At 40.2% G+C, this 21,401-nt stretch overlaps 2 protein-coding genes across 5 annotated transcripts in view; one reads left to right on the forward strand and one right to left on the reverse strand.

Annotated features, from left to right (window-relative positions):
* LOC127365350 (uncharacterized) overlaps positions 1–21,401 on the reverse strand; it is a 213,478-nt gene that overhangs the window by 133,996 nt on the left and 58,081 nt on the right. The window lies entirely within an intron of this gene.
* LOC127365278 (contactin-associated protein-like 5) overlaps positions 1–21,401 on the forward strand; it is a 293,853-nt gene that overhangs the window by 46,191 nt on the left and 226,261 nt on the right. The window contains exon 2 of one of the 4 annotated variants that reach the window (XM_051403189.1): positions 3,790–3,925. The exons of the other annotated variants lie outside the window; for them this stretch is intronic. Coding sequence (XP_051259149.1) covers positions 3,874–3,925 — 52 coding nt within the window. The 5' untranslated portion in view covers positions 3,790–3,873. The remainder of the gene's footprint in view (positions 1–3,789; positions 3,926–21,401) is intronic. 4 annotated transcript variants of the gene reach the window in all.

The raw sequence follows: 21,401 nt of genomic DNA on the forward strand, positions 1-21,401 counted from the left end.
CCTCTCCAACAGTAGCTGGTTTTTGATCCCAACATACGGTAAATCTCCCTGCTCAAGTACTATGTCTGTCAAGGTAAATGGTGTTCATCTGTAATCCCTCGTTGTGGTAGGCCAGAAATGTAAGAGCCATGCAGGTGCACTGATGATTTCTGCTGAAGGTGTTGTATCTGGCATCATTTTGACAATGGGTTGCCCTCACAGACAAAATAGCCTTTTCGTGTGTCCACCGTGGAAAAAGTATGAAGTTTATTATTATTATGGACTATCTTACAATATTTAATTGTGTTCATTTAAAAAAATAAAAAAATTAAAAGAAATAGAATACAATTTAAAGAAATGTCAATTGGACATTGAAATTTAAAAATATTTTACTTGAAATTAATATATTAGAAATGTTCGAAAAGGTTTTAAAAGGCTCATTGGTGACATTTAACCCATAATTTCACGGCTGTCAACCATTTTTTTTTAATCCAATGTGACTTGGAGTTCATTATAATTATGTGTGTGGAAATCTACATTTGTCATTATATTTATATTTTAGAAGATAAAAGTAATTTTATTTGTAAAATTAATGTCATTGAAAGGGCTTGAAAATCTACCACCAGTCAGCTTACTTTGAGCAAATAAATATGTAGTATTTATTTCAAGATTTCATGTGTGATTTAGGTTCTCCTCTCCGGGTCGTGTCTAAATATTAACTCTGCAAAACTATCGTAAGATTGTGAAGCCTAAGAAGCGACCAAGTATGTAAATTGATGTAGTTGTGTATACAGATAGATACAACTTTAACTTACCTTCTTTTTCTCCCCTATCTATTTTTGTTAAATTATAAATTGAAATTAATTTATAGTGTTCTGATAGTTAGTATTATAGGTTAAAGTTAGGGTCAAAATAATTGTTTAGGTTTGGTAAAAGATAATGGATTAGGTGAAAAATAATTAACTTTTTTTTTACACAGGATACAAACTATGTATCTGCAATTATCTGGTATAAAGCCCTGAAGGTAAAATTGTCCAAGTTGCAGAAACAAGTACAAATCTCACGATAGTTTTGTAAATCTAAAGTTACCATCAAGATGTAACCTCTACTCGGATGATAGTGTGTGCAATGGTTGGTTTGAAAAAAGTCACAAACTTCCTCTTTATGGCTGTTGTGTTGTGGATTTTGTTTTCAAAAGACACCACTGTCAATCAAATGTGAGTAAACACTGAGTATACATGCCATGTTTGTGTTTGTTGAAGTGGAATGTATCCTACCTTTGTAGTTGGATAACGGGAACATCAATTATCCAGAAGCTTCTTGGCCGTGGAGGTGTCTGTGCTTTGGGTGTCTGATGAGAATGATACCATGTTAATGACAATCAAGACATAAGTAGAACAATGTACTCACCTGATACACATTTCAAAGATTGGTGAATAATAAAAAACTGGAGAACAGGTGCATCCAGGTCTCGGTCTCCAGTTGAAATGAGGTCTAGTCATTTCAAAGTACACTTGAGAACCTTAATGTTGTTTTGTATTTAATTCAAATTTATACTGCATTAACAATGAAACAGCTTTGCATGCACCATTTAAAACACATTTGTAAAATGTGTGACATAACATGCACCAACGGGATGTGTCCACCACGCATGGTTTCACCTGAGCCTAAAAGAAATAAACCAAAATTAAATATAATGTATTGAAAAAATATGTTTTTTTAATTATTTACACACAGAGAATGAAACTTAATTGAGGTCTTGTCATGTCAACATAAACTTGGTGCATACTGCATTAACAATGAACAGTGTTACCACAGTTACTTTGTAAAAGTAATCTGATTACTGATTACTGCTTTAAAAAGTAACTTAGTTACTTTACAGATTACTTGATTTTAAAAGTAACTAAGTTAGATTACAAGTTACTTTATTAGTTACATTCAGCAGCTGCCGACAACACCCCCGCCACCTCAATATAAAAATGACAACCGGTTTTGCCAACACTCACTTTATTGGAAGTGCATTTTTAACAGTAACGTCAACAATACATCTCCTGACATTTTAAGTTGAACTTAAAAACTATTTCCTGAAAAAAAGACATGTTTTTATAAAAACTAAAATAAAGACATTCTTTCTTGTCTTCACTTAACATAAAAACTTGTTTTTATAAAGAAAAAAAATACAGTCTTTCTTTTTCTTGAATTCACTTAACATAAATAGCCTACTTGTTTTTCTAAAATATAAAATAAAGACAGTCTTTCTTGACCTGGCATATTTAACTGTTAACACTGTAATGGCAAAACTATTCATAATCTACATTGTTTATAAATGTAACTATTAAATTCTTTTTAACATGTTTTATGAACATTGTACCTGTTGTTCACAGCATTAGAGCAGCAAGGAGTGGTTTTACAAAACAAAACGTGTATAACACCACACGTAGCATTTCCTCTAGAACATACTGCCCGACCAACTTCTTCAACTCTGCCCCACTTACTGGTTTTGCACCAACAAAAGTCCAGCTTTTGTTGTTTGGTGGTGGGGGACCTCCTGCTCTCTGCTTCGTACCACCTGGTGGGACTTGCTCTGTAAGTTTGACTGTGCAGTGCTGCGACTCCAAATGTTTCTTCAAATTTAACGTAGTGTTTTTGTAGCTAGATAGCACTTTGTCGCCACCAGCACAGAGTGTACAACGAACCTTTATATTGCCATCTTTAGCTGACACAAACTCAAAATAGTGACTGTATTTCCAGCTACCAAACGTGCATCTCTCTCCTCCCTCCATTGTTGTTTATGTTTGTGTCTGCGTAGCCTACACGTAAACTGTCCTCATGCTGAAAACGTGACTCGCATAGGCTACGTGACTTCAGTCCCAGAGACGCAAGAAGAAAGCAAATATATTTTTATTAAGGAAAATGACAAACATAGTAATGCACTGTGACTTGGATAAGTAACTTTAATCTGATTACCGGTTTGGAAATAGTAACGCGTTAGATTACTCGTTACTTAAAAAATTGGTCAGATTGGAGTAACGCGTTACTAAGTAACTCGTTACCCGCATCACTGACAATGAAATAGCTTTGCATTCTCCATTTAAAACACATGTTAAATGTATGGTGTGGCATGCACCAACCTCTGCAGCAGCAGCAGCAGCCACGCCCAAATGACTGGTAGGTGTGGGCCTGGGAGACACCACAGCTTTCCGCCTACATTCCACAACAGGTTTCTAATGTAAAGAAGGAAACTAAATAAACTTTGAAACTATATTTGGGGAAAAGCTCCTTTTGGGCAAAAGCAGTTTGTAAGGGTAAGAGGAAGAAGCAGAAACCAACAGATACAATCTGATTGCAAATTACCGTTTTGTCTTGTGGAACAGCAGTGTCGGAGTGTTCAGGGGTCGGAAGATGGGAAGGGACAACAGCATCCATGGCGGCCAAAATGGAACTGCTGAACCTCACTGGGTTGAGCGGGATGAAGCACTCCTTTAGCACGACAAAAGAACCCCCACATAATAATAAAACAGTATTACTGACAATTTCTCTCATCTATAATCGATAGACAAATAACCAATTAACCCTTTCCTAACTGTTTATATAAAAGCATAACAACCCTGCTGTTGATCCTCCGTCTTTTTGGGTGCGCTAGAGGACTGTGCAGGTTCCTCAGGTACATTCCTCTGTAATGACAAACAGCAGACATTGTGTTAAAAATAAGTACCCACTGACCATAACAGAAATAAACTGCTGGGGGAAAATCAGTCTCAACACCAAAATTACAGTGTGCAAATATTACCTTCCTGCTCTTCTCCACAGATGTCCACTCATAAGGGTGAGAGGGGTGAGGCACGATGATCTCTCCCCTCACAACGACCCTTGTAATGACGTGATGAACAGGTAATGATGTCCTGGGAGCGGCCTGCGGTTTCGGTACAGACGCCTCCAGATGCTCGTAAGCTGCAGCCCACAGCAAATGAGCGAGGACCACCATGACTTGCCATCACTCAAGTGAACCTGAAAAAAAGTTCCAAAAAACTCTCAATATGCATCTGCTATGAACTGAACTACTGCCATGTGTACATCGAACTTTTCCATTTCATCACAATATACTGTACTTACGCCATCTGGGCTCCACAGGTCCAAGTTGTCCAAAGGGAAGTGGCGAGAAGACGAGTGGTACTTGATACCTTAAAAAACATCAAGAACCTGATTAATTATTTAAATACTTAAACATATTATTTAAATATAACTAGAAAATTCCTAAAGAAATTTTGATTGTGCCTTGCTCTGGCCCGTGACTCTGGCCCATACGTTACTGACACTGCCGAGTAGTTTACAGTACAATGAGGGGAGACACCTGTGTTTAATTCGGCGTATGCATGATCCACTAACAACCACGTATTTTAATGACAAATCTTGTTTTTTCCATCTATTCCCACGGTCTTCTCCCACTGAAATAGTGAGGCTGGTAACGAGTTGATGCGACAAAGTCGGCCAAAAAGTTGGTATTTATGTATTATATTGATGCCGAATTGACCAGAAGACTGTTGAGATATGAGATTTTTTTCTTGTGTTTCTACAGTTATGTGCTATTATGTAAACGCAAATAATTATTATTATATGTATTTCTTAAACCGAGTTTGGCATAATATTGTCCTGGGATAATGCAGGAAGCGTCATGGTTTAATTAAAATTGCTAAAGTAACTGTTGGGTCTTGGTCAGAATGAGTTCTCTTTTTGATCAGAAGATTGTGTCCAACATACGATTTTCTAAGTCCAAATTAGGTCTAAAAGTTATTCTCCTTCAGGTGGAAAAATAACAACCAGGATTCATCAAAGTTGGCAGTAGAATAGAGCTTTATTATCTTGACAGACAAACAAAGCCCGAGCCATCCATGGAAAGACTGAATTCATCCTCCTATATAAAGCTTCTCCTTATATACTTTTGCCCTCTGTCACAAGTCCTGCCCACCTTCTACCTTTTTCATCCACTTCTTCACCAGTATGTGGGTCCCAATTATTTTGCCCTTATTTTGCCCACGCGCCATCCTACTGATTGTCTTATCAGTCCAATTATCCTGCCTTTGTTCTGCCCACGCTCCATCCTACTGGTGTCTTACTCGCCTAATTATCCTGCACCGTCAGGCCTATGTTCTTATCACAGTGATTTTCTTTTTGCTCTCCTTTCATCAGGATTACACCATTAGACTCTAGTTTACTGTACTTCTATTTTTTAAAAACCATTTATTACCTTTTCCTTACACCATTATGTCACAGATGTCTTTTACTGTATTTTTAAAAACTTCATAAACTTTATAATATGATAAGAAAACTTGTGTTACAACCACACACATACATTTGGTATAATCAGTGCCATCAGGAGCCTGCCATGGTTGACCATAGGATCCCTGTTGGCGTGCTTGGTCATATAGGTTCCACATCCGCCAGCTCTCTGGATAATCTGCCATTGTGGTCTGATGGGACAAGGCACACTATGAATTTTATCTCCAATACCCCACCCATACATCTCTTCCTAAGGCGTAATCCCTACAATATCCTGTCCTACCTCCTCCTTCCATTTTCCATAATCGATCTTTATGTTGGCTGTAACATGTCTTATACCATTCTGATTTTTCTCTGATTACCTCTTTACCCCGTCTGTGCAGTGCTTCATGAGTGCTAAACAAAACATCTGTCCCTAAACATACTGTGATTGTATCTGTGCTTTAGTATATACTGGCATGCACACTCCTACATCTGTATTTACCAAGTCATAAGAGTTAGTCATAGATACATTGCTGGTGTGCACGATCAGTTCTCCAGGCAAATTATGTGTGTTTTTCCCAATTGGTGCTGTGCATAGACTGTAAGCGAATACTTGCATTTCGTGGCAATGGATAGCCCTATGATTGTAGTGAATGGCTTTTATCTCGACATTGCAGATAAGTTCTAGAACTTTGGATTGATATGGGTCCATATGGCAATCGATTTAGCACAACTTGTAAGGCCTCATTGTGTCTTCCCTTTTTAGTTGATTTTCTTCCCCTGTTTTTCCCTTTTCGTGCTTGATTACTTGTTGGTTCTGTCATTATGGTATTTGGGAATAAGTGTCCAGTGTCACAGTGTCAGAATTTGTCGTGTCAACATACTGATCCTCTGACATTTCTTTGCCTGCTTCATCTTGGTCACCTGCTTCTAAAATGAAAAGGGGAAATTGTCCTGTTATTACTTTAGCTGTTTTGCTCATCATTATTTTGACAATTGGTAATATACAACATGAAACTACTACTGCAACCAATATTAGCCCCCCAAGGACCATGCCTATTGTCAACAGTATTTTCTTCCAAGACATGCGATTCATCCAATCCCAGACCTTCGTTAACCACTCTAGCCGAGCGTTCCAATTGGAATTGGCTACGTGTTCGTTTCTGAGGTCTTTCATTGTCTTCAGTATTTTTGTGAGATTTCCATCACTACCTGTAATCATTGGAATGACAGTGCAACATTCTTCTCCAATCATTTCACACACACCTTGATCTTCTGCTAGCAAAGTGTCGATTGCAAACATATTTTGCAGAGCCATGAGAGAAGTGGCATGTAACTGCTCTCTAATTCCCTCAAATGCATCTATAGTCCAATTAATGAACCTCTGCTGATTGAACCACAAGTAATTAATCCACCTGCTGTTTCACGCTATGTATTGTGCATTCATTACTGGACCTATCAATGGGGCTCCTCCTAATGCTTGGCCTGATATGATCCATGCTTCACTTATGGCTTGGTATTCATCTGGAATACCCTGTGGTTCTTGGTTCCATGCAATATACACCTTATCTACCTCATGCCACTGTGGCACTAAGCTTCTACGGCTTCGTTTTTGGTTTTGAGTATTGTTTCTCTTAAATAGGGCTTCCTCGTAGACAGATATGGATCCGGTCAATTTGACTGGGGCACAAATTCCTGTCCAGTTAGCTGGCAATGGTGCCCTTAGTTGTTTGTCACTATCACATATCCAAAATATGTCAGCTAATGGTTGTGTACCATTCTCCATTGGTGCTACTGTGAAGTTCATGTATTTAGTTCTTCGTTTTACTTTTAATATGCCCTCTCCATTACCTGCTATCACCTGTCTACAGCGAAGGACTGCCTTCTTGGTGGTTCTGCACATACCTATTGTCTGATTTGTGTAGATTGTTTTATTGTTGCAACCCTCATTCAGATTGCACAATGTTAAATTTAGGTCCTGGGCATACTTAGCTCTTACTGCTCGAACTGTTATGTTACGGCATCGTACTTGGGTGTTATTAGCCTTGGTTCCATCTAATACTTTCTCTAGGTGTTCTCCCCGAGCTACGCAAAATGGATAAGTTGTGTTTTCTGGTTTTTCCACCTGGGGTGGAAGCCATAAGTCAAGACCTTGTGCCATGACAACACAAAGTTCTGGGTGTTTGTTTGTCGCATTCAACCATCTACTGTTTGATTCTCCTGCATAATCCAATAAACAAAAGGCCAAACATAGGCCTAGCTCTACACATCTCTTTGACCTAAATCCTGGGATTGGCATGACTCTTGGCATCCTTTTAGAATTGTGGCATGTAATGCAAGTTTGGTTGCTTATTTGTCTAGCTGAAAATCTCATCCATTGATGTTTTTCTCCCAATTACTCATTTGCCATACGTTCCTCACTCTTTTTCCTTTATTAGTCATGCTTCTACAGATACGACTTCCCTTACCAGGCTTCACCAGTTTGAGGGCTGCCTCCTTGGTGACTGTCACTTGCACTTTTTCATCAGTACATTGATCTTGAGCACACTTCACCATTACTGTCACCATTTACACAAAAACTTTGCTGCTGATCTAGCATCTGGACCTTTGGTTGGAACTGCTTCCACCCATCTACTATACCTGTCCACTACTACAAGAATGTATCTGTAACCTCGCACACGCTCTGTCATGTCAATGTGATCCATCATTAGATGTCTAAATGGACCATCTGGGGGTGGAATATGTGCTATTGGTGCTGTAAAAGCCTTTCTAACATTGTACTGCGCACATACAATGCATTCACTCAACACTCTGTCCACTGTGGTTGCCAAAAATGGCAACCACCATACTGCCTGAAGTCGTCTGATAACCTCCCCCCTTGAACAATGATCAGCTCTGTGTGCATCACAAATTGCAATCTTTAATCTTCCTTTCTGAGGCCCTTCTTGGTTGTTTCTACTAGGCCCCCTTTTTAGCCATACTGAGTGTTCAAATGCACCTGCTTTCTCCTGTGCAGCTATCAATGAGGCCATGTCTGTGAGTGGCTCACAGTCTTCAGCCACCAACACTGGTCCTACACATTCACTCACTGCTACTCGCTTAGCCGCTTCATCTGCTAAATTGTTACCTTTTGCAATTAGTGAGTCTGTCTTTTGATGGCCTGCACATTTAATAATAGCTACTGCTGTTGGGAGGTGAATAGCTTCTAGCAGAGCTGTGATGGCTTCTCCATGTGTTACTGGGGTTCCATCAGCCCTCAGAAAACCTCTCTATTTCCAGATGTTACCATGTACATGACATACTGCATAAGCATACTGCGAATCTGTATATACATTTAGACGTTTGTGTTCTCCTAATCTACATGCTGCTGTTAAGGCTTTAATTTCTGCTAGCTGTGCTGAGCACGGCTGCGCGAGTTTCATCGCCTGCACTTCTGTAAAGGTGTTATCTAGATTTAATTGCACTATAGCATAACCTGCATGGTTACCTGTTGCATCTCTGAAACAGGTTCCATCTACAAACAAGGTGAGATCTGCTGCTATAGGTTGATTATACATGTCATCACGGGGTTTCAGGAAGTTCTCTGTTGATTGGATACAATCATGTGGTTCACCTTCTGTAGGTATCACCATTCTAGTTGCTGGATTATTTGTTCTGCAGCGCTGAACTGTTATTTCTGGCGCTGAGAGAATCACTTCATATCCTGTTTTCCTGGCTTGAGTTAGAACGAACCTGGGGCTGGTTAGCATTGCATGTAATTGATGAGATGTGTGTATGGTCACCGGATGACCCATAGTTACCGCTGTCGCTTTTTGATACGCGAACGCTGCCGCTGCCAACCCTTGGTAGCAGGGTGGCAGTCCAGACTCAATGTTATCCATTTTGGTACTATAGTAAGCCAACGGTTGTTTGCCTGTGGGTGTATCTTGCATCAACACCGCACATGCAAATCCTCCTTTCTCTGCAACATACAAATCAAACATTTTAGTGTAGTCTGGGTTCCCCAGCGCTGGAGCAGTGCGCAAGTCCACTTTTAGAGCTCCAAAACACTTTCAGCTTCCTCTGTCCATTGCAATGCTGTTGAGCTATTACTTTGACCTACTGCTCTAATTAATGCACGCAATGGGGCTTTTTTTATTGCATAATCACAGATCCAAGGTCGGCTGTAACCTGCCATACCCAAGAATGTCAACATTTGACCAACTGTTTGTGGTTTTGGGGCCTTTGTTATGGCCTCAATCTGGGAAGGAGCAATAGTTCTTTTATTTCCACTTAATTTTCGACCCAGATATTCTACTTCAGGTTGGCAGAACTGTAGTTTGCTCTTACTTACTTTGTGTCCCCCCTCTGCCAGTGCTGTCAATATTGAGACTGAGTCTTTCTCACACTGTTCCTTGGTGGGACTGCATATCAAAAGATCATCCACATACTGTATGACAGTACTTTGAACATCCAGACGCTGTAAATCATTAGCCAGCACTAATTATTACTATTACAGAGCGTAGGACTCTCCACGTATCCCTGTGGCAACTCGTGTATGTATACTACTGACCTCTGTAGGTAAAAGCAAAGAGATACTGTGAGTCTGGATGCACTGAAAAATGCTGAACATAGGTCAATCACCGTGTACCACTTTGCATCTGGTGGGATATTTGAGAGCAAAGTATGTGGGTCTGGGACGAGAGGTTTATCTGCATCAACATTAGAGTTTATGGCTCTTAGATCATGCACTAATCTGTAATCATCTGAATGTGGCTTTTGTATCGGGAAAATGGGTGTGTTGCAGGGACTTTTGGTTTTAATTAATACTCCTGCAGCCTCAAGGCCCTCAATTATAGGCCTAATGCCTTCCTCAGCCTGTTGCTTGAGTGGATATTGTTTTTTATGTGGTAAGACTATTTGGGATCTTAGTTTTATGCATATAGGTTCTGCTGATCTTACTATCCCTACATCTGTTTTATGCATAGACCACACTTGTTTTGGCACTTGTTCTAAAAGTTTTTCATGTTCTTCTAATAATGGTGCTTGTGCTAATGGCCTAGGGCTTAATAATACTCTCTCAGCTTTCCCTTCATTGACTAATAATGCTATTATTCTGAGGAACTGTTTGTCACCTGAGATCTGAACGCCTTTAGTGGATGTTGGGTGCCAGTCTTGCACTTGGGCTGTTTTTACCATTGAACCTAGATCATGAGATTGTTAACCATCTGCTATCATCAGGGTAACGTGAGGTACAGAGTTTTGGACTTGAAACCATGGTTGCAGTTTATCTGGGAGTGATACTTCTGCTGCTACTCCTTGTGGCCCAATGTAAATACTCTTACTGTCTACATAGAAGTCTTTCTGGTCGACTACTGTTTCCCAGCAAATTTCATAGTCTTCATGAGACCGTGTTCCATCATACATCAGGGTGCAGTGTAATGGCAATTGAGGCTCTTGTGCTTTTTCAAACATTGACATTGCCCATTTCTTGTATGGCTCCCAGGTACAAGCTAATTGTGATCTTGATGGTTGTTGCCATCTGATTCAATATACTACTGGACAGTTTTATTTTATTTTCTTTGGTTCTAAAGCCTATGACCAGTCTATTTCTTCTGAAGATTGTGCTAGCATCATTCTATGTGTGGTATCTTCTGGGAAATCAATCCACAGACCATCTTGAGAGCACATAATTTTTGCTTTTAAAGGGCATAGAATGTATCTTCCTAGTAAGTTCATTGGGGTGTCTACTGAGTATAATAAAGGAGCTGATATGAATTTTCCTGCTATCCTCATAGGTACAGGGTGTGTCAGGGGAATTATTTGGGTTTTCCCAGAGAAGCCCACAGTCTTTATTGATGAGCCTGAGAGGGGGAGTCGGGAGCCTTCGCTCCCTATACAGGAATAAGTAGCTCCTGTGTCTACCATAAATTGGTGCTTCTGAGTATGTATTTCTACTTCAATTGTAGGCTCATCTTTAGGCTGTGTTGAAACCACTGGTGTCATGTGCTCCCCTGCTTTAAGCTCCTCTAGGTCCCCCTATAGCCACTCTCTGGCTGGGCCTGTCCATGGGTTAATTGGGCAATCACTTCGTCGATGCCCCTGTTGGTTGCATCCCCAACACATTCCTTCTGGTCGCTGTGGGATCTCACTCAGATTGGGGTTGGACAGGACTCGTCCATATTGTTGTAGTGGACGTCCCCTACCCCCTCCCAGTCGATATGGACCTCCACCACGTCCCCGTAGTCCTCCATAACCTGGTCTGTTATTGCCTGGCTGATTGACATGGACATGTATTGGTGGCAATTTGGCTGCTGCCTGTTCAATTCAATTCAATTCAATTCAATTTTATTTGTATAGCGCCAATTCATAACAGAAGTTATCTCAGGACACTTTTCAAATAGAGCAGGTCTAGACCGAACTCTTTAACATTAATTACAGAGACCCAACAGTACCACCATGAGCAAGCACTTGGCGACAAGGGCAAGGAAAAACTGCCTGTTAAAAGGCAGAAACCTAGGACAGATCCTCCGGCTCTAGGTGGGTGGTCGTCTGTCTCGACCAGTTGGGGTGAGAGAGAGAGAGAGAGAGAGAGAGAGAGAGAGAGAGCGACAGACAGACAGACAGGTGCACAGCAACAACAGTATTGGCAATGGCAGTCAAGCAGGACCATGGCAGGAGGCTCCACCAGGATCCATGAGAACCTGCGAGACGAGAAAGCACAAGAACTCCGGGGAAGAAGTGGAGTTAGTAACATGCATTAAAGGGACATGAATGAGTGCAGAAAGAGAGAGGAAGAGAGTAGCTCAGTGCACCATGGGAAATCCCCCGATAGTCTAGGCCTATAGCAGCATAACTAAGGGATGGTTCAGGACTCACCTGATCCAGCCCTAACTATAAGCTTTATCAAAGAGGAATGTCTTAAGCCTACTCTTGAATGTGGTGAGGGTGTCTGCCTCCCGAACCACAACTGGAAGCTGGTTCCACAGGAGAGGAGCTTGGTAACTGAAGGCTCTGGCTCCTGTTCTACTTTTAGAGACTATAGGAACCACAAGTAGCCCAGCATTCAGAGAACGTAGTGTTCTAGTGGGGGTAATAGGGTACTATGAGCTCTTTAAGATATGAAGGGGCCTGACCATGAAGAGCTTTATAGGTGAGGAGGAGTATTTTAAATTCAATTCTACATTTTATAGGGAGCCAATGCAGAGTAGCTAGTACAGGAGAGATGTGATCTCTTTTTCTAGTTCCTGTCAGTACTCGTGCTGCAGCGTTCTGAATTAATTGGAGCGTTTTAATGGACTTATTGGGGCAACCTGATAATAAAGAGTTGCAGTAATCCAGCCTTGAAGTAACAAATGCATGGATTAGTTTTTCTGCATCTGTCTGTGATAGGATGTGTCTAACTTTTCTAATATTACGTAAATGAAAGAAGGCAGTCCTAGAGGTCTGCTTTATGTGGGAGTTAAATGACAAATCCTGATCAAAGATAACTCCAAGATTCCTGACAGTGGTGCTAGAGGCCAAGTTAATGCCATCTAGAGTGACTATATCTTTAGACAATGAGTCTCTAAGGTTTTTGGGGCCAAGAACAAGAATTTCGGTTTTTTCTGAGTTTAACATCAGAAAATTGCAGGTCATCCAGGATTTTATGTCCTTAAGACATGTTTGTAATTTAGATAATTGATTAATTTCATTGGGTTTGATTGATAGATATAACTGCGTATCATCAGCATAACAGTGAAAGTTAATGGAGTGATTCCTAATAATGTTGCCTAAAGGGAGCATATATAAAGTAAATAGTATTGGTCCAAGTACAGAACCTTGTGGAACTCCATGACTAACTTTAGTATTTATGGAGGATTCATCGTTAACATGTACAAACTGAGAACGATCTGATAAGTATGACTTAAACCAGGTTAGGGCAGTTCCTTTAATGCCAATTTGATGCTCAAGTCTCTGTAAAAGAATATCATGGCAAGATATCATGGTCAATGGTGTCAAATGCAGCACTAAGATCTAATAATACAAGTACAGAGACAAGTCCATTGTCAGAAGCAGTCAGAAGGTCATTATTAACTTTAACCAGAGCTGTCTCTGTGCTATGATGAACTCTAAATCCTGACTGAAAATCCTCAAATAAACTATTGTTATGTAGAAAGTCACACAACTCTTTGGCGACTACTTTCTCCAGAATCTTAGAGAGGAAGGGGAGGTTAGAAATCGGTTTCGATGAAGAAATGATTGAAGTTAACTGATGAAGATCGATAGCAGAAAAACAGTCTAAATATACATCTAAGTTTACATTGACAGAAGTCCCTGAACTTGGAGAGCCACTGATAACCGTTGATGACAGTTGGTGATTAATTTTTTCTCTAATAGTAATAATTTTATTATAGAAGAAGCTCATGAAGTCATTGCTACTTAAGTTTATGGGGATATGTGGCTCGATAGAGCTGTGACTCTCTGTCAGCCTGGCTACAGTGCTGAAGAGGAACCTAGGGTTGTTCTTATTTTCTTCTATTATACTGAGTAATAGGCTCCTCTGGCATTACGGAGGGCCTTTCTATAAATCTTAAGATCATCTTGCCAATTTGAGCGATATTCTGATAATTTGGAAGAGCGCCATTTCCTTTCAGATTTCCTAGCTATTTGCTTTAACTGGCGGGTTTGGTGGTTATACCAAGGTGCTAGTCTCCTATGTTATAATAATTTCCTTTTTATAGGAGCGATAGAGTGACCCTTGTTCTGGTCTTGGTGGTACTGGCCGAGGCCCTGCCTGGACCTGTGGTGATGTGGCTGCCGCTGGTTGTGCTTGGTATGGTGCAGCAGAGTACTGTGGGGCCGTGACTACTGCTGGCTGCATCTGGACTTGTTCTGCTGTCACCACAGGAGCCTGCATTTGACCTTTTTCTTTTTCTGTTTGGTGTGCAGCTCATTTAAATGCAGCTGGGCTAGCTTGTTTGCCAGACGTTTGTTTTCTTCTTCTTCTTCTTCTTGTTTTTCTTTTCTGACAATTTCCACATGATGTATGAGAATGTTGGCCATTCCATCTTCATAAACCCAACCACGTTATCCAGACATTTCTGGACTTCTGGTGGCATGGCTTTCTTCACCATTACTTTGAACAGACTTTTGGTGGTGTCATTAGCATTCCAGGCTCCTCCTGTTTCCTCTCTCCATTTTCTCTGGAACGCATTTAGGAATTTGGCTCATCTTCTTTCAGTGTTTCTCCCTCTAGCTTAGAGGGATCCATCTTCTCTGCATATTTCTTTCTCAGCTCAGCCCAGGCTGCATTGCGCCAAGCATTGAAACCCACGTGATCCACTGTGTTTCCATCCACCAGTTTCCCCAAGTTTGCTCCTAACAGTACCTTTTCTGCCATGTGTTTGCCTGTTATGTGCATAAGCAGCGCCTTGATATCCCCCAATGCCAGTTTTACTCCTCCTGTGTTCTCCTCCAATGTTGTGATCCACTTGTTAGCTCCTCCTGTGAGCTCTGGCAATCTTTTCGCTAGGCCAATCATGTCGCAGAATGACCATGGCACATAGTGCTGGTTACTTCCTTTATTTATTATGGGACACATTGCATTAGAGGACTCCAGTATCTGTCCTTCATTCTGCTGCATTCTATTGAACTCATGCCTCACTTCGTCTCGCAACATGTCATCGTAGGAGTTGATGCTCTGTGTGGGGGCTCCCACTGCTGTCTTCTGGGTCAGCAGCCCTGTTGGGTTAAGGAATGGGTTTTTTACTTCCAGCTGTCTCCCACTCCTGAGTCTCATACCTCGTGGGGGGTGTTGCTCCCTTTGCCTCCTTTCCTCTTGCAGTTCCAACTCCTCGAACATGTCACTCAGTTTTTGCCCTGCTTCATCACGGTCCCTGCAGTTATCCGTTGTCATGGTCCCCTCCAATTGCACTCTTAGTTTTTGTGGTCCACTTTTGGGGGCGGATTCTCTTTGTGGGGCCTCCCGCATCTCCCTCAGGCTCTCCCTGAGTCCAGCTACTTCTTGCTCGATCTTTTCTAGTATGTTCACCTCTGTTTGCATTTCGTCCAGCTGTCTTAGTTCATCATTGTATTCGCACTGTCGGTCTATGTCATGATCAGCCATTTGGCGTGGGAGACTCTCTACCCAGTCCTGACATTGGCTTGTGCTGGTTTCCTTTCTCCTTGCTCCCTGCTTCATTTCCCTTTCTCGTCGACTTACTTTCTCCAGCTCTTGACGCCTCCTCACTTCTTCCATTTCATCTCTTGTTTCTTCGTACCGTCTCCTTTCTCTTTCCATAGCCTGCCGTTCCTCCTCTGCTTTCGCATACATCTTTCTGCACTGTGATGCTGATGTCTCGCTGGCGTGACTGCTTTGCACACTCGTGCGTTGGCTCTGTCTGCTCAATGGCAAGGTATCTGCAGTTCGTGTACTCTCTCTGTTGCTATCTCTGACTGAAACGCTCTCCCTATCTTGCATCTCTCTATCCACTAACTCACTCTCATCAACCTGCTGTGTCTTCCATGTTACCATAATCTTGCCTGTCAGCTCTCCTTCTGCACTGCCTCTGAGTGGACACTGAGCTCCCTGTCGCTTTTCTTCATTTGGTGTATAAGGGGGTGGATGCATGGACAGTTCGGGTGCTGTGGGTCTCGGGGACTGCATTGTGTTTTCTTCCTGTCCCTGTAATGGCATTTGTTTCACACCTAATACCAGCCTTCGTCCCTCCTGTCTGAACCATCTTAACACTTCCCTCTCACAAGCTTGCTTTCTCTCTCTGCTGCTACTTGTTTCTTTGGCTTTGTAGTGTTTGATGTTGGCTTCCACTTCGTTGCAACAGGCTGCGTCGAAGGTCCCATCCTCTGGCCACTGTAGTTTTCTTGTGATCCTTTTATGCCATTTCTTGACACAACTTCTTATTTGTTTCTCATGGTCAGGCTGCCTTTTGATCACCAACTCTATGGGCGTTGGCTCTCCGCCTCCCTTTACCACTTTTGCTCCCATGTATCCCTGCTTTATTTCTAGTAGTCTAGGGATCTCTGGATCACCTTCTTCTTTTGTTTTTATCTGTACAATTATTTTACCGACAGTTATTCCTTCTTTTAATTTTTGTTCTTTCCAAGAGTTATATCTTAGTTCTCCGTCAATTTTGGTGATACAGCCAAACTTGTTTCCCACTGTACTTTTCTAAATACTGCGTCTAGCACTATTCTTGGATCTACAGCTCCCCTATTTCTTCCCGCTAGGGTTAATCCCTCAGGAATGTTTAAAAATGGTGCTAGTGGAATTGTCACTGTTTTACCTGGATTGTTGCACAACTGCTCCAATGGTATGGCCAAATATTTTGGGGACCACAATCCACGCAGAATCTGTTTCCACGGTACCAGGGGAAAGTCCTCCTGTATGTAATGCAAATTCACAAATCTCGTTAATTGCCACAATTTTTGGTTAATCTCTTGTTCGTCTTGCCAGTGCTCAACCCCCTCGTCGTCTCTGTAGGTTTGTTCCAACCAGAAGTGTGTGCCCTGTGTTTCTGGATCTCCTTGTGTTACAAAATGATCAGGTGTTATTATTTCATCCTCGCTATTATCTCCATTGATCTCCATATAATTATTCTATCCCTGTTTTGTTAATTGATTTGACTGTACCGTATTATCTTATTCAATTCGTTTCGTTATGATACTGTATAATTTATAATATTGCAATTCAAAGTTTTAATTATTCTCTTCTTATTTATTCTACTTTTAAGCCATCATTTATCTGATTATTTGATGCTAGGTTCTTTTATTGAAGCTTTTGGTTTATTTACTCAACTTATCAGACTCTATATGGTTTTCTAAAGGTTTATTTTATTCTATTTCACTTTAATACCCCTTCACTAGGGTTATAACTTCAATTATCCTCCAAATTACTACACTAAAGAACAATAAAAAGGCTATGAGGGCACAAAGGCCAAAAATCAAAAGCCCTCTTTGAGTCTGCACTCTTATCTCCTCTAAACTCTCTCTCTCTCTCTCTCTCTCTCTCTCCTCTCCACCTCACACACTGACAATTCAAACCACTCCTGTCTTGCCTGACTGTTATTTATGCTCATGCACTCCTACCCTTCAACAAAACGAACAGAGACTGACAAACAACACTGACAACATTTGCCAATATAACAAAAACCCCTGTGCACCACAAGTCACTCTCCTGGTGACTGTCGCCGTCCCTAGGTCCTGACGTTTGTCTCTGAAAAGTCCCAGCACCCAGCTGAAACCTTGCAGTAAGTTAACGTGCAGCGGTATCCACGCAAACGACTTTGACAGTTATCTATTTGCACAGGCTACACTAGTAGGCCATGTCATTTTCTTTTTGCTCTCCTTTCATCAAGATTACACCATTAGAATCTAGTTTACTGTACTTCTATTTTTTAAAAACCATTTATTACCTTTTCCTTACACCATTATGTCACAGATGTCTTTTACTGTATTTTTTAAAAACTTCATAAACTTTATAATATGATAAGAAAACTTGTGTTACAACCACACACATACATTTGGTATAATCAGTGCTCATTTCTAGTATGACAAGAAAACTTGTGTTACAACCACACATTCTATATGTTCCACACATTAAATCAAAACTTTTACTAAATAACCATGGTGCTTACTACTTCATCAACAGTATTTGTATTTGTGCTTATCATGAAATCATATAAACTTAAAACATAATGCCTTCATTAACATCCTTGTGAGCTTATATAAATCTATTCTACTTAACACTCAAAATCATCATTACTTTAAACATAGTGCTCTCTACTTGATTTCCAGTTATCTGTGTGAACAAAGCATAGTGCATAAGAAAACTTTTGTGTGATTATTGTGTGATTAATTGATTACTAACTTATAATATGCACTAACCTACTTATAATATGCACTTACCTACACTAAATTTTATACTACATAACTAAATAAGTAATAACCACAATGATGGGAATAATAAGCATGTCGTAATAATAATAACAATAACAATAATAAGTAATGCTATGAATAACATGAATTGCAATATTTATATTAATAAGTAATACATAATTATGAAAGAAAACTATTCTTAATGTGCAGTCATAGGCAGTGTAAGTTTTTTAAAGTTTTAGAAAAGTGTCCACCAGACCCCTCTACCTGTTAACATTCAATGAACGTTGTGACGTTGTTGACTTTTATTTTGAAACACCACCCTCAGCCCGAAAGCAATAGTGGAGTTACAACAGTCTAAGTCTTCTTCCTCACAAAATAAATCTAACTTGATGTTTTATTACATTACTAAATCTGTATTACTTGTGTCATGTGTAACAACTTGAAATAGATGGCTAACTAAGAATTTCAGTGTCTTTTGTGACGTTTAATTAGCACAGTAATCCTTTGTCCTCTCTAGCTAGTTAGTGCTAGCACATGTTCTGTCTAGCTAGCTTGCACTAGAACATTTGTAGGTTGTCCTCTCTAGCAAGCAAATCATATTAATTAATTAGCTAGCCTTCTAATACCTTCTTCTACCTTCTAATTCTCTTAGCTAGCTAGCTAGAACTAGCACACATAACCAAACCATAACACATTAACCAAAGCTAGCGCTTAGCTAAGCGCTAATCACTAGCTATGTGCTAGCTTTGGTTAATGTGTTTAATTGTATTATGCTCCTGAAGGAGTGCTAATGTAAATTAAGGAACAGCTCATAGTAGGGTAAAATATTTAAGGTGCATTGCACTTATTTTGTGTTAATTTAAAATCATTCAGCTTTAAATTGTTTGCTTGTTAGCCACCTTCTAATTATCTTTAGCTAGCCAGCTAGCTACCGCTTGCTTACTAATACCTTAAATACTCCTCTGTAGCTAGCTATGTGTGTGTGTGTGTGTATGTGTGTGTTCACAGGCAGGCCTTTGTTGTCGCAGCAACCAGGGGAGACCACAGCACTTGAGACTCTTTGAGAGAGACAGAAACATTTAAAATGAATCCCCTCAAACCCATGGCCAGGAACGACCAAAATGAAAACCGAAAAGACCGTTTTGTTGACTATAGGACTGCCGAGTTTCAGTGGCTAAAGTTAAAAAATGTGACCTCGGGAGATTGAGAAAGAAGAGGTTCAACGAGCTTCTTTCAAAATTCCTCCTCTACATTTAACATGGGAGTAGATGGGGCAGTGAGAGGGTGTTGCTGGCGCATCAGTGCGTCTCCCGCCAAAACTATTTGTCTGACAGGTTCAGCAGTGGTATCACTGCGACCCCAACGGATTTACCTACGTTTCTATCTATAAATTATTTCTATAGAGTGACATTTGTGGCCTTGAGGGCAGTTTACAAATTTATTTTTCGAAAAAAAATTCTCTCTCCCTACACTCTAAGAGAATCTGTGTTTTTTTTTCAGTTGAACATTCTCGCAGTACACACCCATTAATTTTTTGGACTGGTTTTTGGCAATTTATCGGCAAACTGTTTGGCGAAACGCTTAGAAAAGTCACAGCACACCATTCCCAGCCGAGCCGCACGTTTTGGTACCTTTTTTGTGTACGTGCGACCAAAACTGCGGGAGGAGAAGCGCGCCGAAAAACGTACGGAAGAATAATAATAAGTATGAGGGATAATAGTATTGTGCTTTTCAAGGCACAATAATTAAGCAAAGGGAAGAGTAGTATTGTGCTTTTCAAGGCACAATGATAAGCCCGAGGGATAATAGTATTGTGCTTTTCAAGGCACAATAATAAGCCCGAGGAAGAGTAGTATTGTGCTTTTCAAGGCACAATAATAAGTATGGGGAAGAGTAGTATTGTGCTTTTCAAGGCACAATAATAAGCCCGAGGGATAATAGTATTGTGCTTTTCAAGGCACAATAATAAGCACGAGGAATAATAGTATTGTGCTTTTCAAGGCACAATAATTAAGCAAAGGGAAGAGTAGTATTGTGCTTTTCAAGGCACAATAATAAGTATGGGGGATAATAGTATTGTTCTTTTCAAGGCACAATAATTAAGCAAAGGGAAGAGTAGTATTGTGCTTTTCAAGACACAATAATAAGCACGAGGAATAATAGTATTGTGCTTTTCAAGGCACAATAATAAGTATGGGGGATAATAGTATTGTGCTTTTCAAGGCACAATAATAAGCACAGGGGATAATAGTATTGTGCTTTTCAAGGCACAATAATAAGCACGAGGAATAATAGTATTGTGCTTTTCAAGGCACAATAATTAAGCAAAGGGAAGAGTAGTATTGTGCTTTTCAAGGCACAATAATAAGTATGGGGGATAATAGTATTGTTCTTTTCAAGGCACAATAATTAAGCAAAGGGAAGAGTAGTATTGTGCTTTTCAAGGCACAATAATAAGTATGGGGGATAATAGTATTGTTCTTTTCAAGGCACAATAATTAAGCAAAGGGAAGAGTAGTATTGTGCTTTTCAAGGCACAATAATAAGCACGAGGAATAATAGTATTGTGCTTTTCAAGGCACAATAATAAGTACGGGGGATAATAGTATTGTGCTTTTCAAGGCACAATAATAAGCACAGGGGATAATAGTATTGTGCTTTTCAAGGCACATTAATAATAATAATAATAATAATAATAATAATAGTAAGTATGGGGGATAATAGTATTGTGCTTTTCAAGGCACAATAATAATAAGCCTGAGGAAGAATAGTATTGTGCTTTTCACGGCACAATAATAATAAGTGTGGGGGATAATAGTATTGTGTACTTTTCAAGGCACAATAATAAGCACGGGGGATAATAGTATTGTGCTTTTCAACGCACAATAATAATAATAACTATGGGGGATAATAGTAGTGTGCTGTCCCAGGCACACTAATAATAATAATAAGCACGGGGGGTAATAGTATTGTGCTTTTCAAGGCACAATAATAAACCTGAGGAAGAATAGCATTGTGCTTTTCAAGGCACAATAATAAGTATGGTGCATAATAGTATTGTGCTTTTCAAGGCACAATAATTAACCAAGAGGAATAATAGTATTGTGCTTTTCAAGGCACAATAATAAGCACACGGCATAATAGTATTGTGCTTTACAAGGCACAATAATAATATAATAAGCACGTGGGATAATAGTATTGTGCTCTCCAGGCACACTAATAATAAGCACGGGGGATAACAGTAGTGTGCTTTGCAGGCACACTAATAATAAGCACGGGGGATAACAGTAGTGTGCTTTGCAGGT

Source organism: Dicentrarchus labrax, unplaced genomic scaffold, assembly GCF_905237075.1.
Source record: "Dicentrarchus labrax unplaced genomic scaffold, dlabrax2021, whole genome shotgun sequence".
In the NCBI taxonomy this organism is placed as follows: domain Eukaryota; kingdom Metazoa; phylum Chordata; class Actinopteri; family Moronidae; genus Dicentrarchus; species Dicentrarchus labrax.